Raw genomic sequence first — 25,370 nt, 5'->3', positions numbered from 1 at the left:
TTTAGTATCAATTTTCAGAGGGATGTGCTTATTGTGCCAAATATTTTATCTTTGTGTTGCTCTGAGCTTTGTAAGCTGATATTAGCTTGTTAATCAGTCAGCTAGTCAGGCAGCTCTTAGCATGCCAATCAAAGTTTTGGCAATATAAAACAGGTTCACGTCCCCTACTACTGAACAGTGATATTCCCTTTGTATCCAAATAATGACTGTGCTATCATTTGATATAACAGCAGCATTTGTATTTCCAGAAGGAGAATGTCTGGCCATCAAATTCAGACGTTAAGCTTAAAAGTGCTTTGGTAATGCAGGAGGACAATGATTCAAAGCACGCCAGCAAATTCACTCCACCAAGAAAAGCTGATTATTGTTTTTGTTTTTTTTCCAATGATGAAAACTGCATTTTATATCAAAAACAGAAATAATCTCAATAATCTTTTTTTTTTTTCCCACAGCACTTCAAAGCAGCTGTCATAGGATCGCCTCAAAGTCGAACAGACATGAAAGTGTCCTTTCAAAGTTGCATTTCAGGGAAAGCGTGACACAATAATCAGAGTTTCTCAGATCCGTCCACGTCGGTGTTAAAAACCCGCATCACATCATACTGTATTTAAAGATCCTTGTGGAAACACAGCAACCTCTGGGTTCCTGGCCTTGTGTTTAGTGGTTCCTTTTAAAACTCTTATTCCTCCAAGCAGAGATTTTTTAGGCTGTTATTTCAGGATCGCATGTGCTTACGATCCCATAACACTGTCAATTCATGAACTTTATTCGATTTTTTCTTTTTTTTATGCATTAAATGATGCAAATTTTACATCCCATTTTTGCAGAGCGAAGGAACTAACTGAGGGGAAGAAGAAACACTATAGTTAGCATTATATTAATGTAGCATGCAGCTGCAAATGGTGATTTATGAGACACTTGATTCTGTTAAAAAAAAAAAAAAATAGTGAACATAATGCCCTTTCAGTCCTACCACATGTGCCGTGGTTTCTCCCCTCGGATGCATTTTTTTCTGACACAGCAGGGACAGGAAAAGTAACATTGGCAAAAATTATGTAAAGAATTTAGCTGGAGAACCATCAAGACTGGTGATAAATTCACGTTTTATCACCAGGCATCTGGGACTAATGCCGTTTATTGTTTTATACACTGCTACTTGGCCTCTGTGACTTGGACGGATCACAATATTTCCAAGGGCACGGTTTTATCTGGGAAGGCGAAGAAAACTGCTTCTGAATATCTGCGATCTAACAAACAAAAGTTGCTAATTATCACTCTGGATTTGTATTTAGTTTTAATCATTATTTTAAGAGTGGAATTAAAACACAGTCACTGAAGGCCGAAGGTGATGAATGCTGCTCTTCTGAAAAATGATTCTCTAGCTCCCTCTGGAGGGCCAAGCTGCACATATACATGCTTACTTTCTCATTCACGCTCATTGTGTTATATAACAGGTGCAATAAATCCAATACTTTCAAACAACTAGCATATTTCAGTACTTCAGCTTAAGAAATTTTAAAACATACTTTTATCACACACGGTGTTAGACGTGAAGCTTTGGTGTCTGTTTTTATTGCTTGTAGCAGCTAATGAATACCCGAAATGATTTCTGAAAATTCAAATATTAACTCAAACCGATTAAAAAGCGGAGCTTTAAGGCAAAAATGCAAGAAAAAGACAAACAAAAACACGAGTGGTGACTCTTGAAGCTCCAACTCCACATCTACTGAACTTCCCCCCAAAAAATCCTAAATGGGCTTTGGATTATCCATTTTGCTTGTGGATTGTTACCCTGCTTTTCAACCTTCCACTCAATTTTCCAGTAGTATTACATAAATATAGCACTTTGAACAACTGTCTTCTTCAGCAATATGTTTTAACTTAACCTCTTTGCAGGGTGTTAATGACTTTTTTTCCTCATGGTTGTCCAGACATTTCTGGAATAAAAATCCCATTCATGGCTTTCATGTAAAATTCTAATCTTACCTTAAAAAAAAGCTTGATATAGCACTCAGTGTAATGAAACTATATTTGTGAATTATTATTTTTTTAATTTAATTACTAAAATAAATGCATATCTTACTCTTCGAATGTATTGAGCCGCACCTGTACATGAATGCTGATCCAAAGCATTGAACTCCAGAATTTTTTCTAATCATTAGATATTTGTAAGCAGATATTAATGCATAATAAACTCACCAACTTCAACTTGTATGCAAAGAAAAGACAAAACAAAGCCAAATCAGCGTCTTTATTTTACAAACGCATTATTCTATGGACATTTTTTTTTTAGATAATAAAAAGGCAATTTACAAGCTTAAGAACCAAAATGAAGCAGCACAGAATGATTATGAGTAAAATATATAATTTGAATAAATATATCTATTTCATGCTATAAAATAAATTCATAAATGGCAATAGATACAACGTCTATAGCTGTAGCTAGCTTCATTTACTTCATAGTTGTACAAAACAGTAGAGTTCTGAGGTTCACAGTTGGGTTGTGAGGTTGTGTGTATAGAGTGGACAAAAAAACAAAAAAAAAACAAACTGGAGCCGGGTCGATTCTGCTGTCACGGTTCGGTTCGTGGTCTCCGGCGGGCCTCGGGTTTTAGCTCTGTGGGACATAAGGGCTCACTGAGAGCATGAGGCAGAACGTGTGGGGACTGAAGACTGGGTTTCCCGCCCGAGGAGAAGCGAACGTTTAGGCTACAGACACGAAGTCTGTGTCCAAGGATATCAATGTATATATATATTTATATATATACCCTGAGTTCGAGGTTTTTGATTTTTTTTTGTTTTTTTGCCTTGTCAATAGATACATGAGAGTCAGACACTTTATAGTGCAGAGTGTAGGGGCAGGGCGGAAAACCTTAGGAGGAACTGTTCTCCTCCGATCCTGAACTACAGCTTTGAATCCCGAGGAGCCGCCGGAGATCGCCGAACCTCAACATATTCGACAGGCGGCCCCGCGCTCCATAACAGTGGCGATACAGCCCGAAAATCCCTTTCGTTGTTTCACTCAGCTGGACGTGCACCTCCATAAACGGTGCCGCTGAGCGCCCAGTTTCTGCTGCAGTTCACCGACTCCCTCTGCATCTCGATGAGCATCTGAAACATCTCTCTAACAACAAAAACTTTGATCGAATATTCTTTTTTTTGTTGTTGTTGTCATTGTTGTGAAAAGTAAAAAGTCAAACCATCCAAAGTATTATAAAAAAAAAAAGAAAAAAAAAAAGAAAAAAAATAATAAAGATAAAGCAACATTAAAATCGTCCTGGTCCTACTTCAGCTCATCCGCTCCCTGACATTGTTGTGTTTGATACATGACAGGCCAATATTTCATTAGGCTTGATGATCCCAATACCCCACAATCACTCTCTCAAATAATAAAAAAAAAGAGGTTATTGCTTTTCTTTCAATAATACACAGTGGACAGAAACTGACTGAAAAGCTATGGAAGACTTGTGATTTTTTGTTTTAAGCCTGTATCAGTGTTCGTTAACTACCTGAAGTGAGTTTATTATAAAAGGAAAAGGACGAGCTGCAATTTTAAAAAGAAGTAGTCTGACAGCCTTCCTTGTAAACACTTCCTTTTGATTACTTGTGGCCCAAAATGCATCTCCGGTTCCTTTCGAAGAGGTGGACCTAAAAACTGACAAAGAGCCAATCTGAGAGTGTTTCAAGTTCAGTTGGTTCTGGAAGTGTGTACTATCTAAGAAGTAGCTATGGTTTATTTAAAAAAATAAAATAAAAAGCCTTTAAACAATTCTGCCTCCATTCACCAATCATGAATACATAATTTAATAAGCTAAAAGCACCACTTAAGGGAACAACATCCCTACCTACTTACCAAAAATAACTGTGGGAACTATTACTGAGTTCCTTAGATGTAAATAAGGAGATAAAGTAGACTTTCCGGTTGGAACTGGTATGTAGTTTTGACAAATATAAGTGCACAGTCAATGAAACAATTACAAGAAAACTTAAGTTAAATCTATCAGTTAGCATTTTTATAATTTTCTGGCTGAGCAACGTGCAATTTGGCTACAGTATATGAGGATAAGCTTTTTTTTCTTTTTCCCCCCCCCCTCTCACAAATATTAATTAATTATCTGCTGAATATTCAGGCAGTTTCCTGCACCAATATAACAAAAAAAAGAGGAAGTAGATTGTTGTTTTTCATGCATCATCTTCCTTCACTGAAATGCTTCAAATACAGTGCATAACTCAGATTGTCCGAGTACAGTCTGCGAACACGGGCCCGTCGGTTGGCTTGTTGGAAACAAGTCTGCCTTGTTTGATTGTGATCAACTGCTACAAAGATCAGTTAAAATCAACGGCCCGTCCCCATGCCCCCCCCCCAAAAAAAACAGAATGAAAGAAAAAAAAAAAAGACTAGGTGAAAGTTAGAGACCAGATTTAGCTGAGTCCAATACAAAGATTAAATTTAGGTCCAACTCATTCCTGGTACACACTTTTACAGTGCCTTAATATTGTATTCATAACCTTTTGAATAATTTACTACACTACAACCAGAAATCACTGTGTAATTTAGTTTTTTTTTTCCAAATTGAAACAATGTAGTATGTAGTTGTGAAATAGAAGGAAGTATCTTTATATGTAGAGAGAGAAATTTGAGGAGTGGCACTTAGATGTGTGTGTGTGTTTTTTTTATTTTAAACAATTCCTGGTGGAGTTACAGATAACCACGGCTCAGGTGAGTACTTGTGTTGCCGGGACAACTATTAGCAACACTATCCTCAAATCTGGTGTTTATGGAGATGCTATGACTTTTTTTTTTTTTTTTTTTTAAAAGTAAATTCAGTTCAACGTTGGCAACAAGCTATGAAAACAAGTGAAAGAATATGCTCTGTAAAATGCCTTGTGTATCACTGCATATCACCCTGAACACTTAATCTGCATGGTGAAATATGGTGGTGGCAGAATCTTGGTGTGCGGACACTTAATTAGCAAAAGAAGCAATTGGATGTTGCAAAAGACTGAACACAGGCTGAGTCACAGCAGGATGATTAACATGTTCAAAACCAAGAAGTAGATTTCAATCCACCAGTAAACTGTTGGCAGGATCTGAAACGCAACAGTGGTAGAGACACGCCTCAAGGTAAAATCAACGTCAACAGATTATCCACTGAGCTGGGTAGGTACGAAATGCACACCACACTTTTCAGGTTTTGTACTTTACATCGTGTTCCTTCCACTTCACAACTATGCACTGAATTGTGTTCTGACACCATGAGTGAAATACGCTGAAAATGACTGGCTGTCAGGTGACGAAGCAATTTGATGTCGATTGTTGGGCAAGACACTAATTTTAGTTGTGGCCATTTTATTTCATATTCTCAAGAAAGAGGCACATTTCCAAGTGCCAGGATCTAAAGTATAAAGCTTGTGGCAAGGCACGAGGTTTAGGATGCCACTCTGTTCTCTCTCTCTCTTTTTGTTCTTTTTGCAGACTTAATAATTACGAAACCTATTGAACTTTTCTATGGCTTAAAATATAACATTACTGACTTACCTATTGAAAATGTTCTTTAAATCTTTCACAATTGATTGTTATAAGCTGAGAAACCAAACTTGCAAATAGCAATCACCTTATCCTATATTACTGAGCATTAAGCTAGTATAATCAAAACAGACTCTAAAAATCACCTATTAGTCTTTGGTGTAATGTCTTGGCACAAGATTAATTTAACAGGTTTTTTTTTTTTTTTTTTTTTACTTATCATTCAACAGATGATTCTAACGGGTATGGATGTTTTACTTTTAGACTGGTAAAGATCATGGTAAAAATTTATGTTAGTCAGCAACTTGTATTGATGAGGTCAGATCAGCGTTTGACAGATATAAAATTGTACTTGGTAAACGTTTATAGGCTGACAGACTGCTTGTGATAAGTGAAAGCGTGCGCTTTGTTTGTACACACTGCTAAAGTAAAGCGAGCCATACTGATTTAAGAGAAATTCTCCACACTTTGGTGTCACTATCTCCTCCGTTAAAAGCGTAAAGATGACGCAAGGACATTCAGAGAAGTAACAAAATAAAAAGCTCACGTAATTTTAGGCAAAAGCAAATAACAGAATCTTCCACCAAACGTACAATAATTATGGAAATTATATGAGATAAACTATAATGTAATCAATTTTCAATTCATTGGCATAAAATTCAACATATGGCCCAGATAGGGGAAAATTAAAGTCTATAGTAGGTGTTCTTTAAAAATACACACGCACACACACACACACACACACACACACAAAAAAGGCATTTAACAGCTGGATGGCAAATAAAGAAGCAGAGTAGCACAAACAGAACCACCCAGCTAAGTTTTAAACTCGCAAACAGTTAGTTTGGCACTTTAAGCGCCTTTTTATACATAATAAGATCCCCTTCCCTGATCCCAAATAACACAATGAGTATAGGTAAAAAATAAAAATAAAAAAGTCATGCCACATGCATGACTTTAAGCCAATAGTATTTATACGATTTCAGAATGGCAACAAAGTTGTTGTACTTTTCTCCGACTGAAGTTATACTCCAAATATGCATCAAGAACAACAAAACCAAGTTCTGCTCTTTTAATCGGTGGGCTGGCACTAAGCTGAAACCTAACTCTGCAAAGTGCACTAATACTTTTTTTTAAAAAACTGACCACATTTCCACATATTTATCTTTTAACCTTAATCAGCTATGCCACATCTAAGACGATGACACAGAGGAACACACTCCTAAATGGGTTCCCAACAAACACAAGAAAACGAAATGAGCTTTTATAAATGATGGGGTATTAACCATGAGGCAATGGCTGAGATTCCTTTGTTCATTCTTTTTGCATATTGTTCAAGCTGGTCCCTAAGCTGTGCTTAGTTAACAGCAACTACGCTTGTCTCTGTCAGATACTGAGTATTACATTGGAAGCCTTCCTCTTTATAAAACACACACACATATGTTAATTCATTGTAAATTAGCCTACAGGGTAAAGAGGTATACATGTGACTTTACTTCGTGGACATATTTCACCCATTTCATGGGTGACAGTATCTAAAACCACACCTGGACCAACTGAGTGAGACTTCCAGTAGTGATGTGTGGGATAAAATCCTGAAGTGTTTTTGTAAAGCAAGTATCGCCAGACGGAAAGTAAAAACGTATCTTGAAAACCATAACAGGGCCAGTCGATTAATTTGTCCGCAATATTTGCCAGAAGCACACAAGTAAGCTAGCAGGTTTAATGCACTCCTAACATAGCACCTTCTTGATCATAATTTTAACCTGGCTGACGGTAGACATTTGACAAGGACTTTGTCCCTAATCCATACAATCAGCAAGGAATATTTCCCACCCTAGTATCAAGGCTTTGTGTAAAAAGGATAAGTGTTACAGCGTTTGGCAATAAGATAAACTGTACATAAAAGCTAAAACGGATTTCAAACGGTGAACACGTCTGTGCCGGCTAGGTTCTTGGCTATGAGGTAGAACCCGGTGAGTTTCACTGAAGTTAAAATACTGTCTGTTATGAGTATGTAGTTGCAACATGAGGTATTAAACGGATATGTCACACGAAGCTTTGCACTGGCAGAAAAATCATTCCTTGTGAGTAAGTGACCTCCAGTGGCCACATGTGCAAAAACAGGTCAGGTAAAAAGGTGATATGACAAGCATCTTACCAGAGCTTTCACATTATCAATTATTGCAACATGCCTATATAACTCTGTAAATATTTTTTCTTTTTTAAAAAACATGGAAAGATAAAAAGAGCAATCAACTGGAGGTCTTGATTATTGGGACCACCTCAAAAATAGTACGTTGTGACTCCCTTTGCTTGAAAGAATTTCTATAATAAAGCATCCACTTTCTTTCACTCATTCTCTGCATCAATTTTACAAAAAAAACTGACAGAAACGCTTGTATCAAGAAAGGTTCGTAGCAGAGGGATTCCAAAAAAAAAAAAAAAAAGGCGAGTCCTTTAGATTGAGTTGAACTAATCATATCTTAAAGCTTCCATAACCTGAAGCAGGACCTTAAAAATCACATCTCGATGCCTGAGCCTCCTCTGGACTGCATTTGGAACTCTCCTCCATCTCATTGGCTGGTGCCTCTTCCGCATACTGCGCCTCATAGGCCATCCCCTCTGGTGTGTCTCCCTGGTCCTTTTGACCTGAGCTATCCTCGGTTCTCTCCGGGGAGTCCGTGTGATTGCTAGCCTCTGACGCTCCCATGTGCTTCTTCCGCAGGTGTTGATTAAGGGTGCCCTGGAATGGGAAGCATTTACCACAGATTTGACAGTGGAAGGGCTTATTGTCTGTGTGGCCACGGATGTGGTACTCCAGCTGGTCTTTCCTCGTGTACTTCTTGCCGCAGAACTTACAAACAAATGGGGTAATTCCCATGTGCAGGCGCATGTGGCGGTCCAGACTCCCTTTCTGATTGAAGGTCTTTCCACAGTAGATGCAGATGAGTCTTTCGTTGTACGGGTACCACTGGCTCCGGAGGCTGCGATCTCGCACATCATTCTCCAACCCCGCAGAGCCCACGGCTGATTCGGCGTCGTCTGAAGCGGGTTTCATTTGACTCAGGACCCCTGCCGGGATAGCCACTGGGCGCTTTGATCGGGCTCTCCCGCCTCTGAAGCCGCTGAGGATGGAGCGAGAAGGACTGGAGTTGCTGAGGTTGACGAAGCAGGAGGAGGACAGCCCTGAGTAAGAATAGGCAGCAGGCTGGATGACTGGGCCGTAGGAACCCACGGTTACGGCCACAATTTGTTCTCCGTCCACAAACTCTGTGTGGTAACCATCGTCGCCAGCCGAGGAACTATCTGAGCAAGATGGCCTGTCGTTTTTTTCTACCTTCACATGCACATCTGTGACTTGCCCATCTTTGCCAATCAGTTCTATTTGCTCGGTTTCACCTTCGATGACTGCGTCATGCTCTGACACGCCGTCGCTACTGCCACGATCTGATTGCCCCTCCTCTTGCTGCTGCCGCACCCGGCCCTGGCCTTTGCCTGCTTGTTCCGACCGAGCTTCGCCGACTCCCTGGCTCTGCCGGGGGTAATAAGGGGGGGAGATCTGGGTAGGGTTTATGAACAGGTTGCTGTCGTTTACACCATTGCGACTGATTTGCGAGCTGTCTTTATCTGGGCTACAAGCATTAACTGGGAGGCTGATCTTGGAATGGATACTCTCCAGGATCTGGGTGCACTTGTCGATGATTGCCTGCATCTGCAAAAAGCTGGCCGCCGTGAGGAAGCTGATAATATCCTTGAGCTGGAGGGACATGTGACCCGTGTAGCAGAACGCGAGGAGCTGCTCAAACACCTCAGGGCTTTTGATGACTGAAATGGAAAGGCCACTCATGGTGTTGAGGGCTGAGTGGTCACGGAAGTAGGGTGAACTGGCCGCCAGGACGGCCTTGTGAGCTCGAAATGGCTGGCCCTGAATGTGGACGATGATGTCGCACAGCTTCCCTTGCAGCCGCAGCTCGTTGAGTTGGGTCAGAACTGTGTTACTGAACTCCGGCACATCAAACTCGATGTAGCTGCCGTCGTCCATTTCTTGGATATGTTTCTCCAGTTTGTCGACAGCCTGAGAAGAGCAAAAACAATTCTTGTTTTAATATTTTGCATTCACACACCCACACTATAATATATGCAAAATACCATGACCACTGTGGGATAAAGGCAGTAACCCTTACACGTGTTAGTAGCTAGAACACAATAGGCAACAAGTGAACACTTCCCCCCACATCTGTTGTGTTAGAAGGAAAAGAAATAGGAATGAATAAAGAGCTGAGAGAGTCCATATCGGGAAAGAAACTGCTGATAAATAATCTATAATATTTATAAGTGTTTGACATTGATGAAAATGAAACTTTTCTGGCAGCACTGACACAATAAAAGCTCATCTGATGCTGAAGCGCTTCGAGCTGAAAGAAAAGCTTAGAATCGACTCCCACGCAAATTAGAGTTTGTTTTGAAATGTTTCCTGTGCAAAGCATTTCTCCTTTCTGCCGTTTAAGATCAACAAGTTATCTCCTCATGTAGTCTGCCTGCAGCTTAACAGACTTTATGCTCATAGCTGCCAGCTGTGAACTAAAACATCTTTGACTTGATATATGTGATGGGTGGAGGCTCTTTAGTTTGCGCACCATGATTCTGTTTTTCGCAGCGTCAAAATATTTAAAAATAGTCTTTCTTATTAGCAAAAGAAAGTGGAGAAGTATGCAAACCTTCTTTCAACCATCTCACTAGGAGGAATGTGCAGCAAATGATGGGGCAGGCTTGTCAGGGGCATTACTGTATGTTCTACTTCCTCCTAGCGTTTCCTTAAATTGATTTAAAAACCTTAATACAGCTTGATGTCATTAACCGTTGTATACCTAAAATACACAGTGCATCAGAGATCATTGCATGGAAGGCTGCTTAAGCTGCAGATCCTCAAGTTTAGAAATGGTTTGAGAAGCACAACTAGCAAATCCCATAAAACTCAATCCAATAGAACATCTTACATCAAGCTGAACAAACGATTTCCGTTGATGGGCGTCCCACCTCACAACTTATAGGACTTCAACAATCTGTTACCACACCCTTAGTGGTCTAGTGTAGCCCATATCATAATGGCTCAGGGCTATTTTTGGTCATGTTATGCTTAGCAGGTGTATTATGATCTTGTCATAAAAATTTGATATTGTGTTGTTAGCGTTAAAAAGAAAGGTGCTGGGTACATAGTTACACCTTAAAAGGAAATTGATGGGAAAGCAGATGAAACTTACGCAAATGGCTGTTCAAAGTCTACCCGCCAGTGACTGTAGTGAAACGTTAGTCACTGGAGCCAGACCGAAAAAGGTATAGTGTACATACAGTACCTGCCAGAGAAAGAGGAAAATCTGGTTCTGCCAGGAAGGTCGGCACGCACCTACTATTCTTCAGAAGGCTTGTAAAGAAAAGCTACTACAACCAGGATCAACTCATGTGGGGCAATTGCCTATGTGTGATAATCTTTCTAGACTCTGTCACTTATGACAACATTTATTAAAAAGCTATGAGTTGAATTCAGCTGCTACGTAGCAGGCCTTTTAAGGATATACAGCCTATAAAAAACAATGACTATAAATTATAACTTACAGTCAGGAAGAGGTAATTAACACGTTTGCAAAGTTACTGTCTTCTACATTCACTAACACATCCTGTTTGAGTCTCACCTACCCTGACATTAGGTTGTCAAAAACACTGGCTTGAAATTAGGCATTAACTCTTAAAAACAGGTAAAGAATGGCCTCAAAATAAACTCCAGTATGTTTATTGCAGGTAAATACAAATAAGTTCTTCCAAGAGGCTGGAACAACTTAGTTGTGATTTAAAAAATGTTACTTTCTTGGTGTTTGAAAAAGGCAAGTCACCTCTTCCGTCATTTTCTCTGTTTATAATAACTGGTAAACAGCCACTCAGTGCGTACACGCTAATAGTTTGAGGTTGATGAGAAAACTTTTGGAGAATGGAGTTTTTTTCAAGAAAGTAGAAGTCTGTTAGGACAAGCTTTTTATTGTAACAAATTAAAATGCCAAGAGAGAGTTATCAACTTCAAATAAGATATTAACTGCTTATAAAGCTTTGACAGACGCTCACTTCAAATATGCTGGACTATCCTGTTAGGCTGTGATAGACTGTCTAGCTTTCACTGTTCTCTCCTACCTCCTCGACCGCCCCACATTTTTCCCTCATAACCCTTGCCGGCTATTCAGCACTATCCTATGCAAACTGAGTACTGTCAGCACACTGGGGATGTAAACACTTTCTCCAGTTGCGAAAGCTTGCCAAGACATCTTTTTAAGACATCTGTCCAATGAACCTGTATTCTTAGCAACAGAGACGAGGCTGCATTGAGGCGTAAGAAATATCTATAGGAATAGGGTTGATTTTCACTCCTGCCATTGCAATCAATAAATAAAACATATTCACACTGACAGACTCTACATGTAAACTGGGTGGAGCCAAATGGAAAGGCAGACAAAGAATGTAAGCTCAGTAACTAGAAAGTACATGATGTGTGAGGATCACATGCTTGGCTTGGACGCAAAAAAACAAAACAATTGGAGCTAAGCTCATATTTCTTGCTAGATAATGAGCTTGATGCTGCTGCTACGTAGGTCCACAAAGATATATTAAAAAGCTTGTCATTTAGAGGAGGAAAAAAAAAAGTCAGCAGGAAAGCAGTTTATGCTTTCTTCAACATCAGCAGGCAGCATTTGCCTACTTTTGAAAAACTGTTTGTGGGCCACACCAGACATGGGACAGAACTGCTTAACAAGCACAGAATGAAGAACAATTTAAAACAGATAGTAAAGCACCCATATAAAAATAGACCGTGGAGGGCCTAGGGGACAGTAAGATGCGCATAACTTTGCTGAAGTGAAAATAACACACATCCTGAAAACGACACAGCCTTCTGTAGCGAGAAGGAATCAGCACGGCGCGCTGAAGGTTTTACGTTGAGCCTTGTGGGTGGGTTCTCTTGGATTTGCTTGGAATACATGAAGCTCGTTTTTCTTTTCTTTCTTCATTTCAGGCTAAATACATGTTAAGCAGATGAAGAAAAATTAGAATCTTAAAACATTCGGGCCTGTCTTTATCCTCCTCATCGGCTTTAAAACAAGACACCATCAACAAACATCCCTAATAAATGTTTTACGTTTGATTTAGTTTGCATTGTGCTTTTATTAATAAAAACACCAATAAATTTAAAGATTAGCCAACCAAATTAAGACAGTGGACCGACTAAGGTTCCTGTTGGGTAAAACAAATTAAATTTGATACAGCACCCTTAAAACAGAAGTCAGTGCAAGTAAAGTGACCGCTTGCTGTTCAGTTGCTGTAAATATCTAAATGCACAATAACTTTTACTGTAGTCCTCTTTTAGCAGGAGGGCAATTAGAGGGATGGGAGGAGTCATAACTGGTTGGTGGAATTAAACCTTAACGGGTTTTCATAGTGCAAAGTGAAAATGTAGAGGACAGTGCTCTATGCATAGACTAAAAAGAGAGCTAAAAATATGGGAATGTGGCTTGTGGTGTGAAGCATTTTAAAGGCCATTAAGGCTGGGGAAGTGATACATTTTAAGAGCACTTCACCACCTTCTGACTGATACCTGGCTGATCCGGTTTTCTTTGAAAGCTGATTGCAAAATTATCTCTTTTTTGTTTGTTTTAAAGGACTATATCTAAAGAAAAATATATGTAAGATCACTTGTAGAAAAAGTATTTATAGATGAAGCAGAAAATTAAGTGATAGCAAGATCTTTTCCTATCAACAAACCTTGATCTGATTTGCACTAAACTCAAAAGAACCGAAAATTAGCCATTTGTTGCATCTTTTGAGTATTTGAATGCTGACCAGTTTGCTCTGTGCCTCTCAGTGAAAAATAATAAAACACAAACAGAATTAGAATCAATACAATTTAACTACTCACCACATAAAGCAAACACAGAGCTGTAATAACAAAAGAATGTGGGGGTTCAATACCACAAAGCACTTGTAAACAAACACTGCAACTCGTTTGGCAGCAACAATCTAATCTGGCGAATGTTTCTGTTTAAATAAGCTTGGCAACAGTTGCAAATGTCAACATTAATACTGATTCTTTTCTAAGGATAATTTTTATTGAATTGAAGAACAAATGGCTGTCAAATATACAGAAGTGAACCCTGCCTTCAGTGACCCAGGAGACCTAGGTTTACTGAAAAATAATATGCCATGTCCCTGCACTTTGTCCTGCCATATCTCACTTTCTTAGAACAAATTGTAACAAAGTGTGCTGCCATGTCTGCTGGCCCACCTCACGCCCCAGGAAACCCAGTGAAGTTTTTGACAGATGGAATCTAAATGCAGCCCTGGTGCCACATCATATTTTAGTTATCATATCATAGTTTATCAAAAAACCTTTTACTTTACACCACATATATAAATTAACTACTTTCAATCTGGAGTTGCGTTTATAAATAATAACACCCTCCTACAAGTCCACGAAAGCGTCGAGGCATACAGTGCACACTCTTATGTGTCGACTGCCAAGGCACATAAGAAGAAATAGGAACAGCTTCAAACTTTAATGTACAACGGGTAATGATGGGGGAGGAGGAGAGGGTCTAAATAGCAAAGCTGCTATCGTTGACGCTAGCTTCACCGTCACGTCGAGCTCATTTTAATTTCAAGTACCGACTATTTAAGCTCCAACAAAAAGCTTAAAGTCAGGTTAAAGTTACTTAACCACTTTCAGCCGATTCAGTGGGCTGGACAACCCGGGTGTTAAGCATCAAACAAGCAGATGCTAACTAGCTACACTAGCTAGCCTACAATCAAATTTCATAGAGAAATGGACTACTTTAGCAAATTGTTCCAAATTGTGTCATTCAAGCATGAATCTTGGGCTCCAGTTCATTACTATATTGATAACTGTCAAGCCTTTGAGAGTTAATAACCAAGTTATAACGTCGAACGCGGGTGGAAACTATGTCGGCTATAATATTACACCGCTATAATGCTAGTTAGCCAGTGCTAACGGTTAGCCGTAGTTTACTAGTCACTTTCGTTTCAGCGCCGAGCGTTACCCACAGGCTAATGCTGGCTAGAAGATAGCAGCTAGCGTACGGTCGTAGGTAATTATTTCGCCATTACTTACGCTGAAAAGGCACCGACGTGCCGACATTACAAACGCACTACGGTCACCAGTCCATGCCAAAGACGAAGTCCACCACACTCACCGTCTTGAAGGTTGGCATTTAGATGTTGTCCATTCCCCTCAGCAGCTCACTAACACTACAGCCAGGCCTCCCCCCCTTTTCCAAGTCCAGATGTGTCAGGCAGTTTCTGCTGCAATTTTTGCATCAACAGGAAGTGTTCTTTAGGCTCGTTGCATTCATTCTATCTAATGTATCTTGCAGCAGAGCAGCCCCTCCCTTGCTTGTGTCAGTGTTGTACGGTGACATATTATGTTCTTAATGTATGACGGAGTGGGGGACGTGCACTCGCAGAAAAGGAGAAATAGAGTAAGCTCGTGTCTTTTTCTTTGAAGTAGTTTAACTGATGGTTTGAAGGTTATGTTTTATGAAAAAGAAATTAAATTGTGCAGTTTAGTCTAACTTTCTTTTTTCCAACTACAGTAAAAAGTTATTTATTCTGTGGTAACTTGATCTAGAACAGAACAGAATCATATGTACAAGTTTTACTGAATGAGTTTCTGTTTCTTCTTGTTGCTCCAAGAGGAAACAATATGTTGTTTATATCAGTATATAAGCATTGTACATGAGAGAACGATAATAAAGACACTATTGTTAATAATAATAATAATAATAATAATAATAATAATAATAATAATAATAATAATAATAATAATAATAATAATATACACAAACAAAATCTAAATTAAAAATGTAATTTGACCCCAAAAAAGTGTTAAATTACACTTTTTTTGTTTGGAACCCTGCATGTTGCATCGTTCATTTGTTTTAATAGGTTTCCGTATTTGTCCTTTTGAAAACGTAAGTCTGACAAAACTGAGAATTTATGTGTGTGTGTTTTCTTGTGTGAAGTCTGCGATCTATGTGTGCTACTGTTTGGGTAAAAGCTCAATGAAAGGGATGAAAAATAAACTTAGTGCCAGCCATAATAAAGGAAAATAAGCTGTAAGAATGTCTTCTGCTCTTTTGTATATTCGACAAAAGTGACTTTCGACGGAAGGGTTTTGAGATACAATTGTACTTCACTTCTGCATTGATTCCACAGAGTGGCGCCAGAGGCCAATCTGACGAAACAAACTGAGCCGAGCTCATCAGATTAACTGGATTTGTAATAGAAATATTTAATGAGAGCTAAAATACCTACAAAAGTTTTAAAGACCAAATTATGCCTGAACATGTTATAGTATTTTGCTGAACATGTATTGTAGACCACGACAGGTAAACAAAGACTAAAAAAAAGGAATAGTGTAGGATTTTTATGAGAAATTATACAGAACATGAATGTCTTCAGTATTCAAAGTTTTGTATGTTAATACAGTATATTGCACATGTCATGCATATCCTCTCTGCATATTTGGCCAGTTAGACAAACTATCACTGGATCCCCACACCAGATGTAGATATTAGTGACCAAGATACTGATGCTCATGGTGCGTGGACACTTTGAGAATAGAATATCTAGAGACCAGTGAAGAAAATATGGGTTAAACATTACAATCACATCACAAATCACTTATTTTGCTAATACCACTCAGGCCTAATGTGACAACAGTAAAGATTCAACTTGTCTGACCGTTTTCTGTCCATTTCAGTGTTGATGGCTAGTCTCTTTTTAAACACTGTACTGTTTATGCTGTGTTTAATCTGAGTAATAATTCTTGGCTGCCTGTTTTCATGATAGCGAAAAGGACAAGTAAGCCCCTGTTCTCTATTCTCTGCAGGACTTTATCTGTTCTTCCCGAAGACGAGAAGGAAGGATGAATGCGCACTGTGTGGATTTCTGTTTTTCTTTTTTTTCTCTCTCTTTTTTTTTTCTTACTAGCCTGAGTGACAACTTGGCAGCTCAGGTAAATATCTGACCTAATCTGTGTGCAGGTGGGTGATCAACATTGAGAGAGGAATCGCTTTGTCATTGCACATGTGTCTTGTTAAACAAGCCAGTGTTTTATTCTCCACAGTGAGTTCCCCACCTTCCCATCCCCGCATTTTTCTGTTTCGTGGGTTTTTTTTTTTTTTCAGGAGACCAACACACAAGTGAAGGTGCAGCCAAAAGTATGGTGATTAGAGATGCTTTTTTGTTGATCCGCAGGAATGATCATGATATTGATAACGTTTCAAGCAAACCTGCAATCAAAGAGTTTCTTGTTGAAGTTGTAATCTTTTCTGAAGCGGGGCTTTGTGAGCTCAGTGTCGTTTGGTCGACCGAGTATTTTTTGGCAGCAGGCTAACGTGGATGGCTTTGAATGCAGTGGGATCGATTGGGGGAGATGGGGGGGAGGGTCTCCAGGTGGTGTGGCCTGGGGCTCTGATGTGCTGCCCCTTTTTAATCCCAGATGACATTGCAAAATCCTCAAACTCCATGGTCTTATATAAGACTGTATAGAAGCAGAGACCAGGTGATTTGTTTAAAAAAGCACATATCATGTGTCAGACTGGGGGGAATAAGGAGCTCCACTGTTTTGTGTTTAACTTGAGACCATAGCTAATGCTTACTAAGAAGGCAGGTATTTTTATAAATGCATGTGGGTTCAGTCATATTGGGACCGGAATTATATTCTGGTGTGTTGAGTCATTGTTGTTGTGTTAATTGCAAGTGTCCATTGGGTTGCAAATGAATTCGTTACAATCTAAAGCGATTTAACTCCAAACGATATTAAGCGACTTTTCAGCGTCCAGATTCACAACTTCAACCACAATTTGTTATGAGTATGCAGTCCACTTTTTAAAGTTAGCATGAATGACACATTGTTTCCTACGAGTGCCTAGAAATCCCAGAATACCTTGGCTGTCACTGCTGGAGAGAACAATGGTCTCCCAGTCCTCCTGTTCAGAAAAAAAAAAGTCTATAGTTCACTGATGGAGAACATATTTGCCAATAGCAGGTGTCCGAGCCAGTCAGAGCTTGATCCTCACCATGGCTGTAAATAAAAGGCCCGGCTCGGCCAGGTGCAGGCGCGCCTGCTCTGACCCTCTCAGGTTTCTCCTTGATGGAGAAGACTGGTGTGATAGAACTGACACAAGTAATGAAATGAACAGCGAAAATTACTCTTAAAACTTAAGAGTGCCTTCCAGGTATTCACCCTGCTTGAATTTTTCACCACCTTGTCATGCTATAACCACAAACTTAAGTGTTTTCTTTTTTTTTTCTTTTCCTGAGTTGTTCATAATTATGACACAGAAGGAAAATGCTTTTCTGTGAGGGAAAATCTGACAAACATGACATGCATCTGTCTCAAGCTCCCTTTTGTTTGATACTCCAAAATTAAATTCTGTAAAAAAATAAAATAAAATAAAAAAAGACTGTCTTCAGGAGAGAGTCCCATTGTGATGCTTCTTGTAAACATGGCTGTTCTTGGAAGACTTCAGAGAACATTAGCGATCAAACAGCATCATGGAGACCAAGAAATAAAGCAGAAAGGAAGAGCTGCAGAGAACCACAACTCAGGTGAGTGAATCTATTGGCAGGGCAACTATGAGTCGTGGATTCCAAAAATCTTTGAGTCTTTGAGGATAAGTGGTTAAAAAGTTAATTTTGAAGGGGACCTAGGTAAAGTGAGGTTAATTTTATTTATGTTGCACATTTTCAGCAACAAGGCAATTCGTAGTGCTTTACATAAATTAGAAGGAAATACAAAAAACAACAAACCAAAGGAAAGAGCAAAAGAAGAGATAAGCCAATAGGAGTTTCTCTGGATAAGTTCATTCTAATTCCTGAATATATAAACTAGATGTTATAAGTATATGTACTCCATAACTTATAAGCTAAAAGGAGTTTCTCCGGATAATAATAAGCTAAATATTGGTCTAAAGTAACACAAGTGTTGGTTCTCCATGTTTGATTGTGTAACGTAGATAGTCCCAAATGTTGATCTAATGTAATGAGTAGTTTCCCTAGATGAGTTTGTCTAGATTTTAAGTTTGTTCTAATTCATTTCTTGAGAAATGAATTAGAATGGAAAAAGAAATGGGAAGAGAAGGAATTAGAAAAAAAATGTGGAAAATTCACATTTTGCACATTTTTGTACTTCTATTTGGGTCTCAACTGCTTCTAAAAACAACACCCACAATTTTTGGGGGCAATAAGTTAATGTTTTGTGGTGTCTAGAAAACAAGTCATTTCAAAAGCTCATCAATGTTTAGTCACATTAGATGGGTACCAAGCAACTCGCAACCCAAGTGGAGCTCCAGCACATTTGGTCAGCTGGTTTTATCATTGTATGCTCTGTATAATGACTGCTGGAAAAGACAAGCGTTTTGGTGTTGACTTACCATTTTGAAACCTCTTTCTGCAGCCTTGATTGGTTGTGCAGCGGGGTCTACTTCTGATTTCAAAGACGTACAATTGAATGATTGCTCATCTGTTTTCAGTCATTTTCAGTCAGTGTAAACATTCAGTTGAGGGGTGTGGCCAGCAGAAGCTTATTTGGATTTAAAGTGACAGAGTCCTAAAACAGTTCCTTCTGGAAGGAACTCAAAATAGGTGGAACTGAGGGGACTATAATCTCATAATCTAAAAATGATTTGTGCAAAAAATGTAATGAATATGTTTTGTCTTGCCCAAAGGTTAAGATAGCCTTTAACCTTTTTAATGAAGCATAATAGGTCATCATAAAAACAAAAAAAATTCTCAAGACATTTTGTTGGCTGGTCAGATGAGACCCAAAATATATATATATTTTTTGCCTACATACAAAATGCTGAGCAAGAAGGAAAACAAACACTGTGCATGACCCTGAATACCCAGAGCATACCAGGAAACATTGTTGTGGCAGCTCCGTGCTATAGGCGTGTTTGTTCTCAGCAGGAACAGGGAACTGGTTGGAGTTACTGGGATGTCGGATGGAGCTAAACACGGGGCAAATCCAGAAGAAAATTTGTTAGAAGCTTCAAAAGTACTGAGACTGGAGCAAGAAGGTTCATGTTCTGCCTAGACAGTGACCCTGAACATGCAGCCAGTGGTACAATACAAAGGTGTAGATCGACGCATAAACATGAGTTAAAATTACCCACTCAAAGTCCAGGCCCAAATGTAATGGAGAATATGTGGCAAGACTTGAAAAGGAATGTTCACAGATCCAAGCCAAAAGACTTGCAGGTTAATTTGCAGTAAAAGCTGTTTCTATAAAGTACTGACTCAGGTGGACTGAGTAAGAAACGGAGGCAATGTCAAAATGTCAAGGGGCATTTATTCATTTGCAACGTGTTTGTTAGTATGTACAGTAAGTGCGCCGTAGATGACGGAAAAGTGTTTTTTTTTTTCTTTCAAAGTTGTCTGTGTTTTTACACACAATGTTACGTCGCTATTCGTGAAAAACACAGAATAACTTCATGAAACATTTGCCTGCCTCCGTCATTTAACAGATTCTCACTTTAATTTGAAAGCCAGCTGGATTCCAGCTTAAAGCCATTCGAGACGAAGCCGCAGTTGCGAGAGAAGGGGTTTTGCCGGCGAGCGCAATAATCACTGGCATTGCAAAGATGATGAGTTCTCAGATGTGTCATTTATTTGCCTGAGAAATTAAGCCAATTTGTGAAAATGGTGGCCGGGGGTTGCGGGAGTACAGAGCGGCTTGTAAAGATGAGTGATATCTGGCACAGCTTGAAGAGAATGAGAGGTGTGTTGCCCGGTGCTTAGCTCAAATGAAAGCTCTGATTAGTGGAGCAAAGATCAAAATGACTGAGCGGCAGAGGCTTCAGCTGGGCCTTTGTTATTGATAAGTCTGTCATCTCCACTGATATTGGGGCAGTAATGGCAGCTGATGATTAGGCCACTCTTGAGCTATTAACTACATTTCTTATCCCTTTACTGGGGCCCAGGAGATCCTGCTTGAGAGACAATGGCGTCCTTTATAGCGCTGGCTCCTTAAGCGGCGTCCACCTGAGCTAAAAGGCACAACTGTTATGTCTCTCTGCCCGGCCAAAGGGAGGCCAAGGGACGAGATGCAGGTCAGAGGTCGCGGCGCGCCGCTGTTTGAAATGAAGGGGTTCTGAGTGAGTGAGCTGCTGAAAGAGGGTCGGAGGAAAATTACAGAAAATTGGCTGTTTTGTCAACATTTCATCAGCAGATTTACAGAAAGCTGACCCCGACCCTTTTCTCCGCCACTCTTTCACAGGACTAAGGAGATTGCGAAGGGTCGGAATTGACTGACAAACAAATCTCTTCTTTATTTCTTTCTCGCTTTCTCTCTCCTCTCTCTGGAAGCGATATTTAATATGATCTCTTTTTAATGATCCTAAGTGGGTGAAATTACATATCCTCGACACATATTGTTGAGGCTGTTTCAGTCGGATTGTGGAGCACACTAAGGGCATAAAAAGTAATTATCAAAAAATGTTTCAATTCTCCATTGAAAAGAATAGCATGCCATTCATTTAGTTATATTATACCATGGTGTGCATTGATCTGTCTGCCTCATTTTAATATTTCTCTTTTATGTAATGATACACTGCGACAGTTTTAGGTGATTATTATGTCAGCTGTGGGAATAATAAGGGGAAGTTAGCTTGCTAGTGTCCACTGTGAGGATCGCTCTGGTGGGTACTCTGTGTGCAGTCTTGCAAAAGTATTCATGTCCCTTGAACTTTTCAAGATTTTGTCACATTGCAACTTCAAACCAGGTATTTTATTTGAATTTTATCTGACAGACCAACATAGAGCAATGAATAGATGGGATGTGGAAGGAAATACATGACTTTGAAAGATTTTAAAACTGGAACATGCATTTTTGTTTTTATGACTCTAAACATACAATCGGAGCGACAACTGTTCAGATGAAATCACATTCATTCTAATGAAAATATGCTTTCATCCGACCCCTTCCAACTCAGCTCTGGTTGTATTTTTAAGATCATTGTTCTTCTTCGGAGGGGCAGCCCTCCACACCAGGCTCAAGTTTTTCTGCAGCCTCTAAAAGGTTTCATTGCAGGTTTGCCCTCTATTCGACGCCACCCATCCGCTCATTGATTCTGAATAGCTTCCCTTGTAAGCCAGCAGCATGATGCTGCCACCAACATGTTTCCCAGTAGGGGTTGGTGTGCTGAAGGTCCTAGCTTTCTACCACACGTAACTCTTTGGATGTAGTTTCCAAAACTGCCACATGAGATTCAAGGATTCCTCAAACATGCACGAATGAGTCAAAGCAACACTCTGGGTATGTGTTTGATGATGGAAATACATGAAAAAAAAAAACAACTGATTATGCCTTTTAAACAATTGAGTCATTTTAAAAGTGACACGATGAGGGAAAGCACAAGTGGTATAGATACTTTTATAGGAAGTACATCTAAAAGGTTTTGCCCAGAACTATAAAATGACCTGACTCGGTGAGCAGAAAGCATTTCCATCCTGGGCTCAATGCTTTGTCTCTGACCTCAGCTCGATTCGCTCGCTGCCTTTGGTATTCCCCCTACAAAGACCAACAGGAATCCACGGCTTGTTGGTCTAGCCCCCCAGCGGCCCGGAGGAAAAGCATCTTTCATTAACGTCTAAAACCTCAGGAATGAGATACTGGCCTGACGATAAGATCTGGTAATGCGGTAACATGGAATTATGGAAGAAGAAAATTGCCATTTTGTATATAAGCACCTGTGATCTCCCATGAAAGCCCCCACCTATTCCTCTGTTTTGGGTCGGTCCCAGGAGAGAAGCAGAGAGGAGAGGGTCCCAGAACCCAATCTATCCTGGAGAAGGAGGGAGATTTTTTTCTTTCTCTTTTTTTTTTTCAGGCCAGAGGGCTGGGATATAACTAGGTGCTGTAGGGTCAGCTCGGCATGCCTGTAGGAAAATATCATCTTCCATCCCTGAGAGAACTGACCTCACCAGTTCACCTGTCCATGGTTCATGGCTGCCAGGTGTCAGGAAACGCTTTCAGGTAGATTTAAACACAGTGACAATTTGAGGTTTCCGTATAACTACCAGAAAGGTGTGCAGACTTTACTTCCTTTGGAAATTTTTCTGTGTTGAACAGAGCCCCAGTCAGTCGGCCAAATGTCATTTGGACATTTAAAAATATTTGCACACCCTTTTTCTTTTTTTCTTAAAAGCTAAGGTCAAATTCAGAGCTCTGTTGGAACCTTGAAAAATGTGCAGGTGTTGTGCTTGCAGCAAAGGGACTGAAGGAAGAATAGAAAGAGAAAAAAAAAAAAACTCCCCGTCACCAGCCGAAAGCTTCCTTTATGCTGCAATCAGAGAGAAGGCACACGGGGGAAGAGTTGTTAACAATCACAAAGAAGAAATTTTAGACATCTCTGGTTCGCAATAATCATGTTTAAAGTTAATTTATGTGATTAGGCTAAATAACTTTCTAATTGGAATCTGAGCTAAGCGCTGCCTCGTTCCTGAGAAAGATTAATCCAATTTTCCCGGGTTGTCCATAACGAACGCCGCCGTAACTATGAATGGCTGTTGTCAAAACATGCAAATAAGTTGAAGTGCCGGATAACGACCGCTCCGTGTGGGATGAATCACTCTGAAAGAAGGCAAGAAAAAGAAGGAGAAAAGCCTTATTGTGGAAGAACTGATGTGGTTTGTCTACTCTGTGCAGTTTCTTCACCACCTCTTTAAATTTTAAAGCATTTCGGCACTCAGCCCCTGGCGAGTTCTCTTGAGGAAGCTGTAGCAATCAGGGTCAATGGTGCCATAAATCTCCCAGTGTCCACTGTGGAATCCAGCATGGACACTTGAGATATGCATATTTTATAGAACATTCGTGCCGCCGTGTCTTGACTCTCCAAGTCGAATGGATGTTACATGAAGGAAGTGTTGCTGGAGTTTAACAAGCGAGCTGTTTTGTCAGCCGGGGATGCCGTCTTCACTTTTTGTGTTCTCCCAGGACGCAGAAAGGATAACATGGAGGGAAGTGGAGCTGCAGGCCCTGTCTCTGGGAACAATCCACCCGGTGATGTTCAACGGCACTGAGAGAACAAAATGGAACCAAAGGAAAAGGTGGATTTGGCAGAATAAGTTAGCTTTTTTCATCAAATGTTGTACATTTACCAGCAAAACGTTAATTTATTTGTTACATTTCCACTGACTTTAAACATATATTTGACTCAACAACAACTTTTCATTCTAACCTATTTTTAATATAATTTAAGGAAATTTTACTCATTTTTGGTCCAAGAACATCAGTTATGTGCTAAATATACTATTTTATATTAATATAGGGTTTTGATAGAATTTCAGTACATTTGAAAAATCAACGGATCACAAACAGTATAAAATTAGCAGTCATTTAAAATTCCTGAGCTCAAAACTCTTCCCCTTCAAATGCAGTTTTGATCACCATAGTAGCATTTATTTGAAAACGTGAGAAAAGCTCAAAATCCTTAGTATGTTTTGTTTTGCTTTTTATTTTTTCGCACAGAGAAGCTTTGCACATGCAAAAGGAAGAAAAAACACTGCTGAAAGTCATGAAACATAAATAGTAGGCAGTTAAAAAGTTCCAGTGTTTGCATTTGTCTTTCCAAATTCAAACGTTTACCGTGTAAACCGAGGAATGCTTATGGATTTTGCTGTAGCCCGTGTTTCTGGATGGATTCAGCTGACCTCTGGCACCTGTGACCAGTCATTCCAGCTCAGGGTGATTCAGCTACATTCCACAGTTTCTCTGCTTTTCCAGGGATTGGACTGGTCGACACATAAAGGTAATTGCTGCTCTAAAGCCAAAAATACAGATCACCAAATGGTTCGTTTATACTCTTTGTCCCATTTGAACCACAATTTCAAGGTTATTTCCTCCTTCGAAAAAGAAGTATTATGACATGTTCAAACTTATCTATGATTCCTCACATGTGACAAATAGATCCAAGATCATATTATGAGAGGCATCCCTGTATTATGGTTCTTGAGCCAATCTCTTTTGAGATTGTTTTCCAACCTTTTCAGCAACTTCGTTGTTGTTGTTTTTTTTTCCAATGATGGGACTTTGCAGGGGTTTCTTGCCAATTTCAATTGTTTTAGTACACACAAGTGACTGTTTTGGTAGAATTCGCTGCCAATATAAAGCCTGTAATTTTTATGGAACTTAACTTGAACACTTTAACTGAGTTTTATAGTGCAGAGGAAAGGGGTGACACTATTTGGCTAATCCAAAACAGTGAATGAAGTTATGGCTTCCACTTTAGCGTACAAATGAAACCCAGACTCAAGGACACACTTTCCCTATTTCACCTGTCCTTCATTTACAGATTGTTTCATGGTCCTAACATGCTTTGGTACGGCTGACATAATAAAACGCTGATGGGAGGGAAACTTTTACCACATATAAAATGTAAATAATTGAGGGGTATAAGTTCAAGACAATATTTGGAGGCTGGAAGACTGACAGTAATTCAATTAGACAGGAATCCTCACCCAGTCTGTGGGTCACAGTTATCCATGTTAATCAGTGGAGACCGGAGACGTGTAAGCCACTGGTTTCCTGCTGGGGCGGCTCTGTCTGACTGTACGCTGTGGCCAGATTTAGTTTGCATGTAGAATTTAACTTGTGTTGATAAAGGCTTTGTGTTTTAGCTAAATACAAGTTTGGAAGTACAAGGAAGCGCGAGCGGAGCAGGTAGTTTGGCTGCCTTTTTGGTTCCCAACACCTGTCTCTACCAAACACGCCATGCAACAAGGT

General features: G+C 39.6%; 1 protein-coding gene across 2 annotated transcripts; it reads right to left on the bottom strand.

Moving 5' to 3' along the window:
- Positions 1 to 2,236: 2,236 nt before the first annotated feature.
- Positions 2,237 to 14,959, bottom strand: zbtb34 (zinc finger and BTB domain containing 34). Of its 2 annotated transcripts, none has more exons than XM_014986788.2 (2): positions 14,694 to 14,959; positions 2,237 to 9,605 (listed from the first exon to the last, which is right to left on the bottom strand). In XM_014986788.2, exons 1-2 carry the CDS (start codon positions 14,718 to 14,720, stop codon positions 8,043 to 8,045), a joined length of 1,590 nt encoding a protein of 529 aa, XP_014842274.2. In that variant the 5' UTR covers positions 14,721 to 14,959; the 3' UTR covers positions 2,237 to 8,042. The 2 variants fall into 2 exon arrangements, with proteins under 2 accessions (XP_014842274.2, XP_014842275.2); XM_014986789.2 differs by having other exon boundaries at positions 14,776 to 14,958.
- Between the last annotated feature and the right edge of the window lie 10,411 nt (positions 14,960 to 25,370).

This window comes from Poecilia mexicana, unplaced genomic scaffold (genome assembly GCF_051168715.1).
Source record: "Poecilia mexicana isolate PSO_F unplaced genomic scaffold, ASM5116871v1 scaffold_9, whole genome shotgun sequence".
NCBI classification, from domain to species: domain Eukaryota; kingdom Metazoa; phylum Chordata; class Actinopteri; order Cyprinodontiformes; family Poeciliidae; genus Poecilia; species Poecilia mexicana.
This window is presented reverse-complemented; position numbering and strand designations above follow the sequence as displayed.